Here is a 16,831-nt window from a genome sequence, read left to right as displayed (position 1 = left end):
TTATTCAACTCTTTCAGCTTGGAATTAATCTTGCATCTCAGAGAAATGTCTACAGTAATTTTTTATTACAAGAATACACAACATTTAACAATCTCATGTCAATAAAATGTACAATTCATTGACCCACACAGGGTTGATAATACATGTGGCACAAACTTTACATCTTAAAAGTGAAAAGATTATTTACTTAGTGACATCCCAAAGGTTTCAGCCTTTCGATGTTTTTCATATTTCTCATCTTCAGAAACTCTCCAGCTGCTCCGTAGCAGCTCAGGAATCTGCAGATCGTAACAAAGTCCCCGAAGTTGTAGGTATGCTGACGAGATGAAAGACAAACTGTTAGAAAATCTGAATATACTCTCTCCGGAAATAATCTCAATAACTCATAAAAGTTCAGCAGAAAAGAATAGACTGGATTTTGTATATGTACAATTACACAGAACCCACAAGCATTATCAATTGATTGGAAAGGAACAGACTAAATCGTACCTTTCTACCAATTCTGCCCCAACAATATCATGGACATGATATTTCATAGGAAATTTCACGTGTGAGGTTGTTCGTCGTTCCTCTAGATCGACTCGTAAGACTTCGTTATATTTAGACTTCTTCACCATGCCAAGCACTGCTTTACGTCCTGGAAAAAAATGTGTTGGATGATATCAAACAAACCTCTAAAGGGTTAAATGTAGAGAATGCCAAAATCTTACAGGAGTTAGATACATTTATGGTGAAGGTGCAATAATTATCCTAAAATACCAACCTTGAATAAAATACTTTGTGAATTTGCCAGAATTGGGAATGGAAAGCCACCAGCTGCCAGCATCCCTCACAGTCAGGACCCCGGACTTCACCAGCTGCCTTGGTGGTGAGAAAATTAACAATGTGCTCATGTCTGACAGAATTATATGCAGATGAAAAACAAAAATAAATTTTTTCCAGTGTTGAGAATCTTAAACAAGATTCAATAGTGCGTCGCAGTCGGAGTTCCTCATACGTTATCTCAGAGTCTGTGAAGAGAAACTCTCTCAGCATCTTGTCTTTGCTGAAGCTCAGATCTGTGCAGGAGGACACCACTTTCTCCAGGAACTTTTCAACAGTTGCTTGTGTTGCTTTCCCCTCTTCGCCAGCCAGTACTTTGGTCTTGTAGTCTGACGCAAACACCAGCCCGAATGCTTCAGAGTCAAACCCGAGCTGGAACATCAGCAGCTCTCCACTCTCCTGGAGTTTATTCTGCTCAGACAAAAGCATGGCAGTCAGAACTTCAAAAATAGTTCAAATCCTTTTTTACATTTGGTCACCTTTTAATAACAAGATCTACTGGATTTGATGTGCTACACTAAGACAAAGTATTCTATGCTTGTGATGTAGAAGGTATTGACGTTTTTTAGTTTTGCTTTTTATTATCTGTTTAACGTTATCATGTGTTGTCTGCAACATAAAATCCCAATAAAATGAGTTGAAATTTGTGGCTGTGGTATGACAAAAATATAAACCTATTAACAATCAAAGAGCTGGCTCACCACTTCCTTATCCACCAGGGTCTTGTCATTGTGTACACTGTACAACTGATGCTTCAGTACAATAGGAGGCAATGCGTCATTAAAGAGCTTTCTGGGAAATAGAGTCATGAGGTTCTCCAAGGTGGATTTCATGTCAGCTGGTTCTTTAAGAGGAAACATGGACGTTTGTACTTGTGGCATCATTTTTGTTTCAATAAAAGTACAAACCACTTTTCAAAGACACTCACCACCACCATCGTCACCAGCCCCAAACCGTTCTGTGTCATTTCTCCTTTTCTTCGCTTTGAAAGCGTCGGAAACCAGAGCCCGTTTTCTATTCATACCTGTAACAAAAATAATGTGGAAATTGTCCATTCATCAAGATGACTGGATAGTATTTTCATTTAAAGTCTAGGTATCGTCTTACCCGAGGTACGACCTACTAGATGTTCTTGTAAGAACCAACGTGTCTCATAGAAAAAACCTTTTTCGTTGTCTTGTTCTTTTCAAAGTTTATAGTTGGCCAAGCTAACAACCTTAGCGGTGCTAATTTACGTCTAACGTTTTGCATAGATACCTAAAACAGTTACCTTTTCATTACTGTGTAGATTGAACGCCGTTTCTTGTCATTTATTGAATTAAACAACCTATTGGTTCGTCATAAATGTTCTCATTTAACAACAAAATGTAACGCTTCCTCTTTTCACTGTCATGTTGGTTCTATTTAGATAAAATTTCGCTGCTGCCACCTAGTGGATGGGTTTGGAATAGTAACACCGGAAGTTGCTTAAAGTTTGTTTGTAGCATGTAAGGCTAGTTAGCAGCCCCGCAAATTTAAAAACACGTTAACTTTATTTAATGGTTCAATTCTGAACAAATATTATATAGTTAAATACATCCATTTTATTATTTTATAGGTGATAGATGAGCAGTTTGTGTTGTGTTCTTTGATCAGAAGGTAGGTTTTCATTTATTCGTCAGGTTGCTCAGATGCGTCTATAATGAAATTAAATGAAAATATTAAAAATATAAAATTGTTAATATAAAAAATATATGCATATGCAGGTGGTGCAGTGGAAGTAAGCATCCGACGCCACATTTTTATCACACAATTACGAGGTGTATATATTGCATATGCATAAGCTATTAGTTCCGCACACATTATCAATGCATGATTACAACTTAAAAGTTTTGAACTACAGAGATAATCGGGGTATGCACTCACATAAATTGAGAGTAGGTGAATCGTTATGGAGTAATCTTGCAAATCGTTTATATATCACAAATACTTTATTTGTGATTTTATGTAGAAATGCACTTATCGGGGTTTTCCTAGCTGATATATTTTCTGTGAAATTTAGCCTTCTGATTTTTTTAGTTTTGAAAAATCTGATCATCTGTGTCTAACTCGCCAATTGCAAGTCAACACCAAACAGTCAAGAAATAAAGGGGCAGATTGTGATAGGTAGCCGATTCATTTTTGTTTGTTTAATTTTACAATTATGGATCTGCAAATTGTATCTTATGCTTTCTGAGTTACTCTCTTGTAAAAGACTTTTGTGTGTACTTTTGTTTTAATTGTGTATTTCCCACTTTGCATCACTGTGTATGTATTTGGTGTTGGATCTTACTTTGTTGTTTGCATTTCTTGGATCTGTTTTGTTTTTAGTTGTGTTTTAGATCAATCTTTCGATCCATGGTCAGTATGTCTCATAGGTCAAGTTCTTTTCTGCATTAAGAATGGACAGGCACAGATCCCGCAGCCCTACTACCAGCTCCCACCACCACTATTCACCAAACAGACGAGGAGGAGATAACGGAAGACGAAACCACTGTGACGGTGCACAGTTCAGACCCTCAAATCACCACCTGCATCAGTCCAGTTCAACTCCAAGGCAAACCCCACCAAGGTCCCAGACCTTAAGCACAAGAAGGGAAGTGTATGAGAGAGACTTTCCATTGTACAAGCAGCCTGTGGAAGTGGGCTGTTTCTCCCTAGACTCTCAGCGTAGGTTTTTCAACGACAGCAGGCAGATGAGATACTACGTGGAACCTGAGCGAAGTCCCAGTTTTGATCTGAGGGATGGCTACAGGGAACGATATGTGAAGAGGGATGAAAATGTCAAGGAGAAGCTGGATCACATTCTGCGGTGGATTGTAGCCAACAGGTCAAAGCTGAAATCCAAGCTGACCACAAATGCCTCATGGTGAGTTTATGCATAGAATATAGAATAAACACTTTTAATTTGAGAGGAAAATTGGTTAAATATTAGCGTTTCTTAGATGACAGAGGAATAATATAAGAAACATTAATAAACTGTGACACCAGGCCGAAAAGTGATCCACAACTTTTACTTGACCCACCTCTGCTCCTCGCAGCCCTTTAGACTTTGACTTTGTGACCTGGCGGGGCCACCTGACCAAGCTGCTCACTACGCCATACGAGACCAGAGAGGGCTGGTTGCTGGCGGTGACCAGGTTTAACGGCACGCTCTACATCAGCGAGGTGGAGACCGAAGCTGCTTGCAGGGAACGAGAAAACCGCCCAGAGAGGAACAAGGAGATGATGTACTGGGGATACAAGTTTGAACAATACATGTGTGCAGGTGAGGGGCTGTTTACTTTGCTTTTATGTAAGTCGATGAGCGTTACGAGCTTCCTTATTACATAGATTCAGCTGTGTTGTAGTTTGTAAATACTTCTGATTCCATCTGTTATTTTCAGGAAAAGAAAATAAGTGGGATGAGGTGACGCTTCAGAAATATATTCAGATGTCAATTAAATATTTAAAAACAAACAAGAAAGAAACACAAAGGAATCAGACGTGGAGTAAATAAAGCTGGTTCAAAGATGGATCCTTGAGGAACACCAAAATGTAAAGCATCTTAGTGAGAGAGAATTTTCCCAATTTAACACATAAATATCTCTTTTAAAAAATACACAAATTATTAGAAGAACGTACTAATTTCACTTTAGAAGCAATTGTAAATTAATGTTTCACCAAATCAAAGGTATGTTCTTAAAACGACTAAAATCAAAGCCTTGTTTTTTGCGAGATCATTTGTCTTAGTTAAAAATAAGAACAGTTCCAGTATATTAGAATCAAATTTAGAAGTACGAGCTAATGCTTCAGATCAGTTTATTTTTTAATAGATACATTATATTATAAACACATTGGAACTCTTATGCTGGACCATTAATTCGTGGTAAACATTTGTGTTTTTGTTTGTTTTAAAAGGAGTTTGGACATTCACAAGAAAAATGTGTAGAACTGTCTGACTGGACTCTGAAGTGATCACTCTTCTGCTTTGTCCTCTCCTGCAGACAGTACAAACAGTACGCCTGACCCCAGCGGAGTGGTCAACACCAACGAGGCCTTCTGCACCGTGGTCCAGACCCGGCTCACAGATCACAAGCTTCTGTTCTCTGGTGAGGTGGATTGTCGGGACAGAGATCCTGGTGCTCCACCTCCTCCTGCCTGCTACGTGGAGCTGAAGACCTCTGCAGAGATCTGCACTCCCAAGCAGCGCAGCAACTTCCATAGGTCAGAGAGACGATTTGAATTACCTGATCAATAGTCTTGATTTGCTTACACAGACATTTATGATGCCTTTTATTATTTTGGTATCTGCTTCAGGTTTAAACTGTTGAAATGGTGGGCCCAGTCTTTCCTCCCTGGCGTCCCTCGGGTGGTTGCAGGTTTCAGGGATCATGACGGGACCGTCGTTTCTGTGGAGACTTTTCAGATCTCCAAGATTTCACAAGTCATCAAGGTATGAAAAGCTTTAAAACGTTTTTCTTTTCTTTTCAGACAGCAATGACATTAGTCACCTCCAGCTGCAGATCTGAGTACTTGAACAGTCTTGTCTTTTTCCAGAACGAATATAACTGCTGGAAGCCAACAGTGTGCATGAACTTCTGCTGTGACTTCCTGTCTTTTGTGAAGCGTGAAGCTACTGAGGACAATCCTAGGTGAGTTTATATGAAAACATATTTTTGTTCACAGTTATGTGGCAGAATAACAGACAGAAATTGAAGCTGATGTCCCAGCTGAATAGGTTTTCGTTTGGATGAGGATTATTTGTTCAGTGTCCATTTGAAACATGCCTGACTGGACTGTTTTGGTCCAGTCTGGCAAAACTGCAACATTTTATCATCTACATTAATGGATGTTAGCTACCAACATGGCTAACATTACTATTTCTGAATGGTTAGGTCTGATGTTTGTAAAATATTTCTGTTTCAGTGTGGTGTACTTATTTTCCTGGGAGCCACACAACGATGTGACCTACTCAGTCCACCGGGACTCCCAGTATTCCTTCCTGCCCGACTGGTATATTAAGGAAATTACCAGGTCTCCAGAATAACAACAGCCATCCGCTTTCAGGATTCCTACAATGTTGGAACATTATGGAATTTATTGAAGTAATTTCCAGATCTGGAAGTTTTTGAACTTGCATATTCTACTCCCTGTTCACTCTGTCCGAAAGTTGCATCCTTTTAATTATTGTTAGTAATTGCTTGAGGGTTTTAGAACTAAAACCTGAGTGTGGAAAACGAAAGTTTTGTAATTATATTTCTGAAAATATATAAAAATGAAAAAAAAAGAAATTGTAAGTCTGGGAAAATACATTTTGATATTAATACCTTATAGGAGCCCTGAATTCTAAAATTTTCCTCGACACAAAAAGTTCAACAAATGTAAGCATCTGTCGCTTCACCGTCTTCTGGGAAGATTTTTTTTAATAATAAACATTGTTCTTTGTTTTGTGCATGGTAATTAAAAATAAAACAATCTGTAATATTTTCATGATTATTTTATTGTTTCCTTGTTTTAACAGTCATTTTGATCCAGAAACCATCAAGTTAAGTAAAACAAAAAAAGAAATCTTTTAACAATTGAAATGAAAAAAAAAAGTCAAATCACATTTTATTTCTTTAACAGTATTTCATGTAAATCTACATTATTTTTTTCTTAATAAAATAAGTAAGACAGTAACTGACACATGTGATTTAATGTAATAATTATCCAAACGTGTTCTTTTGTCTTGTTTGGATTTATGTATTTCTATTAGGCTCTGTACAAAGAAACATCATGAAACGAGTATTACAGTCAGAGAGCGAGAGCACATTGTGATACATGCGACTGTAGCACCAGGAAAACTTAAATAATGGAAGACAAAATGCTCAGAGGATAGAAAACCATTTCCATGGTAACCCCGCATACTTCCAAAGCTCCAAGGCACTTGAGTACAATTAGCTCTGACCTCCACGTCTGTAAATATTAGCTTTAAATACTTGCACTGTTAAAGAAAAAATGAAGTGATTTCTGTCAAAACTGCTGATCTGGCAAAGTGCATTGAACCATTAATTTAGTTAAAAACCATCACAGATATCAAAGCTAATTCATGACATTGACATCCACACTGCATCTATTATTTTTAGCAGTATTTTTCTAAGCAGAAAATGTAAACTGGATAGTTTCACATCTTGAAGCGCAAGTTAAGAAAAAATTCAGTGCCTTAAAATAAGACCACAAATAATTATTACTCCCTTAAATTACCTCTTATAATACAGACATTAATTATAGGTCTTTAAATATATCAAAAACAGCAAGACTGGCCCTTTTCAGATTAAACAGAATTGGTCCTCGCCTAGTACTAACTAGTAATAGTTAGTTGTTTTTTCTTGAGGAAGGCTTGTAAACAGTATTTGATTTTCTTTTTTCGATAAGTACGTATCTAGTAGTTGGTTTTATTTAGTTAATACTCACTTGTATTAACTATTACAAAACAGTAATATAGCAGATGTTTAGGAAGGTTCTACTGTGAAAGCAAAATAAAAAAGTAATCTGCATAGATGGAAGTTGTCATAAAGTTAAAGCCCAGATGCCATTGTGTGTTAGAAAGCCACCAGTGGTTTGGATAAATATGTTATGAATGCCCAGAGGTCAGTCAAGTCCAACTCCAGTTAGGTAAGACAATAACACACATCCAAGCGTTAATATAAATCAGTAGCAGGCACCGATTAAATCTGTACATTCAAGCAGAACCTCTCAGTGCTTCAGCTTTTTACTCAGGCCCATGAGTCTGAAGGTAGCCGCTGTGATCTTCTCATAAACCACAAACATCAGGGCAGCCGTCAGCACCGTCTGCAGCAGCTTGGCCTCCAAGCCTTTGTATAACCCAAGAAAGCCGTGCTTCCTGCAAGAACACAGAACCATCAGCGACCGACGGCTCATCTGTCCGTTTTCTGAGCCCATTTATCGTTGAACTCACTTGATCCGGTCCATGAACAGGAAGAAAATGTTAGAGATGCTCCCCATCAGGCCTCCTTTACCGTCGCCTCTATACTGACCAAACTGATGAAGAGAAAAGCTGAGGTTATTTTTCTGAAGCTAATGAATTACTGTTTCCAGTTAGCATTTGTGACTTTTGCAAAATCGGGAACCCGAGCTAATGTGTCAGAGAAGAAGTATTTACCCTCAGAATGGCCTGGATGGTTTGGAGTGGGTACGTTGCTGTGGTAGCGATTGCCTTGGCGATTGCTCCAATGAGAAAGATCTTTGCTGAGGATATCTGTGCCAGGAAACAAAGATTTAATAGAGTTCTCAGTGACTGCAAGACTACAACAAAACTGAAATCACACAAATGATCCTGAAGTATTGAGGTTCATATTATATGTGAAAAATATAATTCAGTATTCTTTCACCTTTTGGCCGCCCTTACCCGCCTTCCTCTTCATGGCTTCATAAATCATGAACTGCACAGCCGGGTTGAGGACGAGAATCAGAGAGGGCAGAGTGCCGTTCCACAGTGTTCCCACTCCCTCGTTGGCAATGATCTGCGAGAAAGCATCTACAAGAAAGAAAGCCAAAATGTTGGACAGCTCGGTGTCACATAAAAAGCACATCTGACGGGTTTTAATTGAAATACAGAGATTGACACACACCAAATATGCCTCTGTAATGGGTTTGGTGGAGGTCTTCGTTTCTGAATCTCACTCCCTGCAGCTTCAGCCGGGTGTTGACGACCCACATGGGAGTAGTCAGGATCACATTCACCACGCCTGCATGAACACATGACAGTCAGATGGCACATGTCCCAAAATCATAGTACGGTGGTGGCAGCATCATGCTTTTCTCCACACAGCAGAAATGTGGCAGGAGGTGCTCAGGTTCAAAAGTTAACACTTTTGGTCTGCATGCTATAAGTGGAAGCAAATTAACACTTGACAATCCCCTAAACACACAATCTCCAAATGGAAACTTGGTAGTGGCACATCATGCTATGGTGGTTACTTTTTCTTCAAATTTTATACTGGAAATGAAGAGCTTAACCAACCCACGTTGTGAATTAAAATGGTTCAAATTCATTCTGTGGAAAAACCTAATTAACAACCCCGGATATTTGGATTAGAAAAAAATAAAGAAAAAGAATCTATGCATGGATTAATTGGACTATGAATACTTTTTCAAGGCAAGGTAAACCAACAATAAGATAAGAGCAAAAAAGGCAAAAAGTTCACAAATTACCTTTAATACTACAGCATGCTTGATTGATTAAAGTGAAAAAGAGCATCACTATATCATATTTACCTGCTACCATCCCCATCAGCAGGTCTTTACTAGGTCTGGGCTTGCCTGGTCCAGATGCAGCCACTTTCTTCAGTGCATTGAAAGTGTAGAAGTAGACAAAGTTGGAGCAGCAAAGGCTGGAGATAACTGGAAACCAGCCTCTGTACAGAGCCAAACTGAGAGAAGTGGTGGAGAACTTAAGGCATATACCTCTACACATGTTTTACAGGAATCACAGAAAGTTAAGTGATATAAGATCCTAGTTTAACTTACAAGCCCTCTTCTTTTGCAATTTCAGCCAAAATGACAGGAGTGGACTGGGCTTTTCTTTTATCATCCACTGAGAGGAAAACATGAAAATATCATGATTCAAGTCCAACAAACTACAAGAATGTTAAAAAGCAACAATTGCAGACATATCAGCTTACTACATCAGGTCATCTCTACTTGTAATTTGTAACAGATGCTCAATAGCCTATGGGTATTGAGTCTGTACAACAACATTTTTTTATACTTTGCCTATTTTATTAACATATCAATCAAAAGAAAATCATGCTAAAAATTTTATTTGTGTATTATTAATTTACATGTTCAGACTTATAGTGATGGTAAAAAGAAAGTCCATCCTCGTTCAGTTTGAGAGTTTTGCATATGAAGACATAATAAAATAATCTGGTCTTTACAAGGTTCTTAATTGAACCTTTCCCTGTGTGTAAAAAAAAAATACAAAGAAATATTAATCATTTATTAACAATAAAGGGAGGTGAAGTTAACAAAAGATGTTTGCTGAGACTTCATAACATTTTGGAGGTAAAGTAGGATCCAGATTATGCTAATTTAAGGGTTTGATCTATAGATCACAATCAGTTTGATGATTTGTACAACACCAGAATTTTAAAGTTTGCTTGTCTGGGGCTCGATGTTAACCCAATGCCAGAAAGCAAAGATAACAGCAATGATTCTCAGGACGAGTCTCATAACTCGTCCTGTTACTGCACAGGAAGAGTTATGAGACAGTGTAGAAACAATTTCAGGAGTGGAAGTTAATCTCAAAGCATCAACAGAGGCTCAGACCTAAACTTGAATAAAATCCTGTGATGGAACTTTATCAGGGCTTTACTGAGATATATATGTCTGTAAAGAATGATTAATTAAAGCAGTGTTGTGAAGAATAGTGCACAAAAAATCATCCACAATAATGTCAGAGACTGCATTAAATGACTACTTAGTTATTGCTGCTAAAGGTGGTTTTACCAAGCTATAAAATGATGGAGTGTATCTAATTATTGACACACAACTTCTTCACTTTGGCATTATTTTATTTGAATAAATAATGACAACATGAACCATGTTTTAATAAAGGGACAGTTGGAATGGGAATATTTATCATTTTTAAATCCTCATAAATACAAATCTAAACTGTATGATTACATAATAACAACTCAAACTCACTCTGCAATCTGCTTTTAGCTGTATCCAAAGGGAAGAAGACTGTCATGGCTGTCACACTCCCCTGGAAGATAAGACATTGCAACATCAACACCTGAACAGGCATCCACCACTGCTCCGTCTGTCACTCCATGTTTTCATTTCATTCCTTATTCTTCCTCAAATGAAGAAGCTACTAAAGTTTTAAATATTAGGAGAAGTTTTAAAACTCACCGTTGCACCTGCCACCGCATGGACCAGCGTCTCGTAGGACAGGAGGCCGACAACAGAGCCACCATTGTGGGACATCTCTGCAGGATGTTATCGGGGAGAGCTCAACAATTAAAAAGCCGGGCGAAGTAGCCAGGAAGAGACCCGGAGAGGACAGACGGACGTCGACCTGGTTCTGGCGCGGTGAGAGCGGACGGTTCTTACTGCTATAACTGCATGATGTTGTTGCGAAAGGTGAAAATAGGGAAGAGAAGGAGTGAAGACAGTGCTGAACGGTGGATCCAATTGACAGATTCGTCTTCTGTATTAATCAGAAAATCACAAAATAATGTGTTGCGCCACCTGCTGGACAGGAGGGTTATCACAACACCTACAAAGCTATTGACTACAGTAAAACAAAACAGTTTTTCCTAAAACTGGTGGATTACAGATCCCTACAATGAAACATGGTAGTGGCACCAGGGGCGCCGTGTAGGGGGTTATGACAATTCTAAGGGCCCCTGACCAACCCTCCACAATTTATTTATTTATTTATTGTTCATAGAAATGTAAAAAATAAATAAATAAATTGGGGCCTTGTCAATTACAAAATTAATCATATTGCATTTTCGAAGATTGTTTTTAGCAGTAAATATTTTATGTTGTTAAATTATAATCATTATTGTGAGGCAGGGTTTAGTTCTGCTTTAGATTTTTTTAACTATATCATTTTTTACTGACTTTCTGACATTTTCCTTAAGTGCAACGTGATATAATGGTGTTGCATGGTGGAGATCCCCAAACGATGAACAAGGGACTTTATTCCAGAAGTGGTATTTGTCTATGATCTTTCTGGCAAACTTCAGTCTGGTCTTCATGTCTTCAGAGAGCAAAGGTTTCCTTTTTACACACCTCTCATGAAAGTTAAAACTTATGCAATCTGTTTGTGATTACACAGACAATTTCATAGAAAGAATAGCTAACCTGCTGCGGCTTTTGCAATAAAATATAAGACCTTTTAGAGACTTCTTTCAGCATTTTGCAGTCTGGTGAAGTTGCAGGGATGGCCTGAGCTGTGCATGTTGGCAGTTGTTTTGAGTCTTCTTTTCTTACAGACGATTTTTTTCCCCCAGTAAAATGTCTGATTTCAAATCATTTTAATATCTCTTTATACCCTTTTCACACTTAAAAACTGTGAAAATTTTCTCTGTGGGCCTCTCAGACAGTTTTTTGATCTCAATAGGAAGTTTACTCTCTCTTGAACAGTCAGAAACACACTAGTGTCAATTCACTAAATTCAAATGTCTGACTTTTTAAAGAAACCTCCTTGAAAATGCATGGTAATCGTATTGTTATCCTGTTGATGGAAAGCATTTGTGTGTTTTTTTAGTAATTTTAATGGTAAATAAATGTATGGGCATAATAATTTAATCTTCAGAGATTGCATTTAAAAACATTTCACAGAAAGTTCAAAAAGGTGTTTTCTGCATTTTTGCATTGTTTTATATATTACTTAAATTTCTCAAATGTCTGTTTTAGATAGATTACAAATTGCAATTAGTTCAAGAACAGTGATTTTGCACTAATATTTTTTTTTAATCCTATTAAAATTTTTGGATTTGCTGAACAGAACTCATTCTAATAATGTTCTTTTAAGATATGAATTAAATGTAGCGATGATGAAGCAGCGGAGCATGTTGTGTTCAAATGCTTAAGATCTCATTGTGAGTTCAGGGTAAGCTGCGTTGATAAATGGGGCAGGAAGTGATGCAGCTGACAGCAGGGAGCTGGACTTTGCTTTTGTTTTATTGCTGGGCAGCTCACACACCCAGCGATCATTTGGCTTGTTCGGGTCCACAGTTTCTCATCTGACACAAGTGAAGAGCAGAAGGAGGAGAAATACCAGGATTTTAAAACATTTTTGAAGATGTCTCGGTACCACAAGGCAGCAGCTGATGGCAACGTAGATCTGTTGAAGGAGGCCACAAGGAAGCACCTGAACACGGCTGATGACGATGGCATGACTCCCACCCTGCTGGCTGCTTTTCACGGACACGTCGATGCTCTTCAACTCATATGCAGCAGAGAGTAAGCATAATTGAACTTCTCTATTTCACACACCTTTGTCAGTCAAAGTCCTTCTCATAAATTTAGATGTTGAAATTCTCACAATTTAAACAAATCCTTAAAGCTCGAAATGGCTTCTAAAGATCAAAGATCACCTAAGAGAAAGCAGATTCTACTAAAATGTTAACTTTTGATGGTTTATTTTGGCAGTTGTTATTCACTACAGTGTCATGAAGAAAACCTTAATTTTGTACACTGGACTCCTCTCTCATCAGCTGACCTAAAAGTTTAGTCATCCAAATCCATCCTGTTAAACAATAAAGCTCTTTATCTTTGCATGCCCACCACCCCATCCCACTGTCAGGACAACAAAAGATGAACAAAAACACTCAGAGTTGATGTGTTTGAGAAATTTAACTGGAAGTAACCTGCTTATAATAGAGGATGTGGTCAAAAACATTTTCACAATTACAGCCAGAACTGAAATTTATGATAAAAAGAACCAGTAAATGTATCAATAACGTCTAGATAAATGTGACAAAAGTACAAAAGAATTAAAATTTCTAATAGCTCATTGAGTATCTTCAACCTCACTCAGTTTTTAGAATATTGGTATTTTTACTAACATATTACTTAACATTTTTAGATTTCTGTTTGTATTCTTGGCAAGAAAGGTGGGAGGCTCATTGACAGCAAGGTGAGATCAGGAAGTGATAAGGCCTTACAGAATGTAGAAACAGATATGAGCAGGTTATGTATTGTTTTATGGAAACAGACTCCAACCAGCAGCACATTTATAGCTCTGCTCCAGTGGTTGTAATAAAACTTTATTGGCTGACAAGGTACACACTGAAGGTTGCCAGAGAAACATTTAAACTTGTCATATTCAGTCATGTAAAACTGTAAGAAAAGTCTTTAAGAAATATTAGTGTACTCTGAAACTTGTTCCCCACATCTTTTGTATCTGATCACCTTAAAAAATAGATATGAACAAACATTTAGAACCATAAATGTGCATGTTCTACTTGTCTTGGTATTTCTTAATTTTTTTTTTTTTTTTTTAAACAACAGGCAATTTTCAATATTTTGAGTTCAATAGGAGCATTAAGTTTATATACTTTGATATTAAATTTCTTTTCATTTTGGACAACTATCCAACTGCACCAAATTAAAGCTCAACAAGTACGGTAATCTCATTAACAGTGCCCTCAAGCATTCATACTCCTTTGATGCTTCCACTTTTTGTGACATATGAACCACAAGTTTTAATGCATATTTGGGGTCACCTAATGTGAAAGACCAAAACAAACCAAAACAAACTAGTGAAAAGTTGTCAACTGGAGGGATGTGAATAAATTGTTTTATCTTTTTTTTAGCATAGAAATCTGAAAAGTGTGTCATAGATTTTTAGTCTTTCCCCTTTACACTGACACATCTAGATACAATCCAGGGCAAATAAATGCTTCTATAAGTAACATAATTACTGTAGTGTAAATACAGTGTGTATTTTAAAACCTCAAGTCTTAAATTGCTGCAAAATGTACCTTTAGTTTTACTCAAATTCTATTTTAGGTTTGCTGCTTGTAGGAAAATGTAATAAAACAATGACTTATTTTCCTTTCACATCACTATTGTGTCCTAATGTGTATTGGTCTATCATATACAAGACCATTAAATAAAATACACAAACGTTTGATAGTTATAACCTGATATAAAAAGGCTCAAAGGGTTCGAATACTCTGTCTGGGTTATCACACTAACATTCTTTTACTGTGTAAATTATGTTCTTCATTCCAGAGCATTTACTGCTAAAACAGCACATTCTAACTTTGGGTGTAACCTCATGATGTAGGCAATAAGGGTATCTGATTTATGGTACTTATAGTATAAGTACCATAAATCAGCATATTAGCAATATTAATTACCTTAAGTCACAGTTTGTCTACCACGTGAACTAGTATTTTTCTTGTTTTGCTTTATCAAGCAAACTGCTTTCAGGTTTAGGAAATTTTCAGCAATTTAAACCACAAATTCAGATTTGATTTCCCTCTCTCTTTGTGTTTCACAGAGGAGATCCCAACAAGAGTGACATATGGGGAAATACGCCGCTACACCACGCATCTGCTAACGGCCACATGCACATCATCAGCTTTCTGGTGAACTTTGGAGCCAATCTTTTTGCCCTGGACAATGATTTCCACACACCTATGGACGTTGCTGCGTCTCGAGGCCATATGGACTGTGTGCGATTTCTGGATGACGCCGCCTCACAACAAACCAACCAAAACCCTAAAAAGGTCGCCAACGTCAAGAAGGAAGCCCAGAAAGAGGCAGAGAGACGAGTGAAACTGTATGAGAAGGTGAAGAAAAAGCACCAAAACAAGATGGATAGAATGAGCCGCGGAGGAAGCGTGAATGGGTCGGTTTCTGAGGCGAGCATGGGATCAGGTTTCTCAGATGATGGCACAATGAGAAGTGAGCAATTCTCCAAGCTTATTGCTGCAGACAAATCAGGCTCTGTTACAGCTAGAGTTAAAGGCACTCTCCAGAAGATGGGAAAGAAAGAGAAGGGTACACTGCAGAGATCAGGAGGAGATGGGAATGTTATCTTCCGTAGGCAGGAGAATGAATCCTCTGACAAACCAGAGTTTCTGGATGTCTTTGAAGAACAAGATGAGAGTGATCCAGTCAGCGGAGCGATGGAGGGATATGAAGATGATGACTCCAGAGACGAGCCAAGCGAAGTCAAACAATCCATCTTTAACCGACCTGGCTTTGGAGGCCTGATTTTTATGAAGAAGATGAACATGGAGACAGAAGATGTTGTTCCCACAGGGAATAATGAAAGTCTTGGTTACCTCGTTGAGAACCAGTTGTTTGAGGCAGATGAGGACGCAGCTGGCTTTGAGGAGGCTGGTGATGGTGACCTTCCTTGGGATCAAGAAGATCTGGGACTGGATGATGACGAAGATGAGGAAATGTCTCCTTTGGCGGTCTTCTTGTCTACCATCTCCTTGCCAGAATTTGCCCCCGCTTTCAAAAGAGAGCACTTGGACTTGGAGGCGCTCATTCTTTGCTCTGATGATGACCTGAAAGGCATTCGCATCCAGTTGGGACCCAGGAAGAAGATCTTGGAAGCTGTTGCTCGCAGAACAAAGGCAATGGAAAACCCTGGCGCCATAAAGGACAGCAGCTTGTGATCTACATATCCATCATATTAAAATTGTGTTGTTGCAGATTAAAATGAAACTGAACATTTTGTAGAGTTTGATTTTCTGTATTGTACTGAAGATGATTCTTTAAACTCTTCCCATAAACACTTTTTATTTTGAAAGCTATGAAGCATAGTGTACAGTCTACATTTATACATAACAACCAGTGTGAGTCTTAGTTAAATTCTCTATAGACAAAAATGTATTTTGATGAGTAGCAGGACATTGCAGATTCATAGATGAGATGTACTAATTCAGAATTGCCAGGGATTTAACTTAAATGTTTGAGGTGCACTCAGTAATAAATCATTTGACTATTTTGATCATTTTATCAATAAACTACATGTATATTCAAACAATATGTCTCATTGTTATATTTAAAGCTTGGCCACAGAAAGACTGAAGATTAAGCTTCACTGGTTAAATGTACCTGGGCCCAAATCGAGCAGGTTGAAATGCAAGAGCATCATACATTTTGAAGGTTTGATTTCCAAGTTAATAATTATATATATATACTGTATGTGTGTGTGTGGATGTGTGGGTGTGTGTGTGTGTGTGTGATAAAATAGGCATAAAATATGTCTTTGATTCAAACTCTGGATAAAAAAAACCCCATATCAACACAAAATAAGGCCTGAGTAAATCAGCAACTTCTTCAATACAAAAAACATTTTTTTTCTTGGTCCTACAAAATAAAATCTAAATACCACTACAAAGCCTTCTTCAAACATTTAAACAGATATTGAATTAAAATACAAGTTAAAAATGGAGGGAAAAGCTTAATGCCAAAACTGAATAAAAAATTTGTTCAAGAAATTATCAGCATGTGGGTGTGC

At 37.7% G+C, this 16,831-nt stretch overlaps 4 protein-coding genes across 6 annotated transcripts; 2 read left to right on the top strand and 2 right to left on the bottom strand.

The window, feature by feature from the left end:
• Window positions 1-42: 42 nt before the first annotated feature.
• Window positions 43-2,207, bottom strand: LOC114160397 (serine/threonine-protein kinase 19). 2 transcript variants are annotated; one of them, XM_028042982.1, is made up of 7 exons: window positions 2,093-2,207; window positions 1,751-1,846; window positions 1,524-1,666; window positions 998-1,233; window positions 764-861; window positions 490-637; window positions 43-316 (listed from the first exon to the last, which is right to left on the bottom strand). In XM_028042982.1, the coding sequence occupies exons 2-7, from the start codon at window positions 1,842-1,844 to the stop codon at window positions 271-273; spliced, it is 765 nt and encodes a 254-aa protein (XP_027898783.1). In that variant the 5' UTR covers window positions 1,845-1,846; window positions 2,093-2,207; the 3' UTR covers window positions 43-270. The 2 variants fall into 2 exon arrangements, with proteins under 2 accessions (XP_027898783.1, XP_027898782.1); XM_028042981.1 differs by having other exon boundaries at window positions 1,930-2,206.
• Window positions 2,208-2,298: 91 nt separating this feature from the next.
• Window positions 2,299-6,308, top strand: dxo (decapping exoribonuclease). Of its 2 annotated transcripts, XM_028042978.1 has the most exons (7): window positions 2,299-2,460; window positions 3,242-3,709; window positions 3,882-4,108; window positions 4,827-5,046; window positions 5,140-5,275; window positions 5,380-5,474; window positions 5,749-6,308. In XM_028042978.1, the coding sequence occupies exons 2-7, from the start codon at window positions 3,243-3,245 to the stop codon at window positions 5,867-5,869; spliced, it is 1,266 nt and encodes a 421-aa protein (XP_027898779.1). In that variant the 5' UTR covers window positions 2,299-2,460; window position 3,242; the 3' UTR covers window positions 5,870-6,308. The 2 variants fall into 2 exon arrangements, with proteins under 2 accessions (XP_027898779.1, XP_027898778.1); XM_028042977.1 differs by having other exon boundaries at window positions 2,299-3,709.
• slc25a17l (solute carrier family 25 member 17-like) lies at window positions 6,305-11,046 on the bottom strand. Its single transcript, XM_028042979.1, has 9 exons — window positions 10,741-11,046; window positions 10,531-10,591; window positions 9,352-9,418; window positions 9,100-9,254; window positions 8,454-8,570; window positions 8,214-8,359; window positions 7,985-8,080; window positions 7,781-7,863; window positions 6,305-7,705 (listed from the first exon to the last, which is right to left on the bottom strand). Exons 1-9 carry the CDS (start codon window positions 10,813-10,815, stop codon window positions 7,558-7,560), a joined length of 948 nt encoding a protein of 315 aa, XP_027898780.1. The 5' UTR covers window positions 10,816-11,046; the 3' UTR covers window positions 6,305-7,557.
• Window positions 11,047-12,519: 1,473 nt separating this feature from the next.
• anks4b (ankyrin repeat and sterile alpha motif domain containing 4B) lies at window positions 12,520-16,361 on the top strand. Its single transcript, XM_028041464.1, has 2 exons — window positions 12,520-12,804; window positions 14,852-16,361. Exons 1-2 carry the CDS (start codon window positions 12,644-12,646, stop codon window positions 15,981-15,983), a joined length of 1,293 nt encoding a protein of 430 aa, XP_027897265.1. The 5' UTR covers window positions 12,520-12,643; the 3' UTR covers window positions 15,984-16,361.
• The last annotated feature ends 470 nt before the right edge of the window (window positions 16,362-16,831 follow it).

This window comes from Xiphophorus couchianus, chromosome 16 (genome assembly GCF_001444195.1).
Source record: "Xiphophorus couchianus chromosome 16, X_couchianus-1.0, whole genome shotgun sequence".
NCBI lineage: Eukaryota > Metazoa > Chordata > Actinopteri > Cyprinodontiformes > Poeciliidae > Xiphophorus > Xiphophorus couchianus.
Note: the sequence above shows the minus strand (reverse complement) of the source record. Positions and strands in the feature narration are given on the sequence as shown.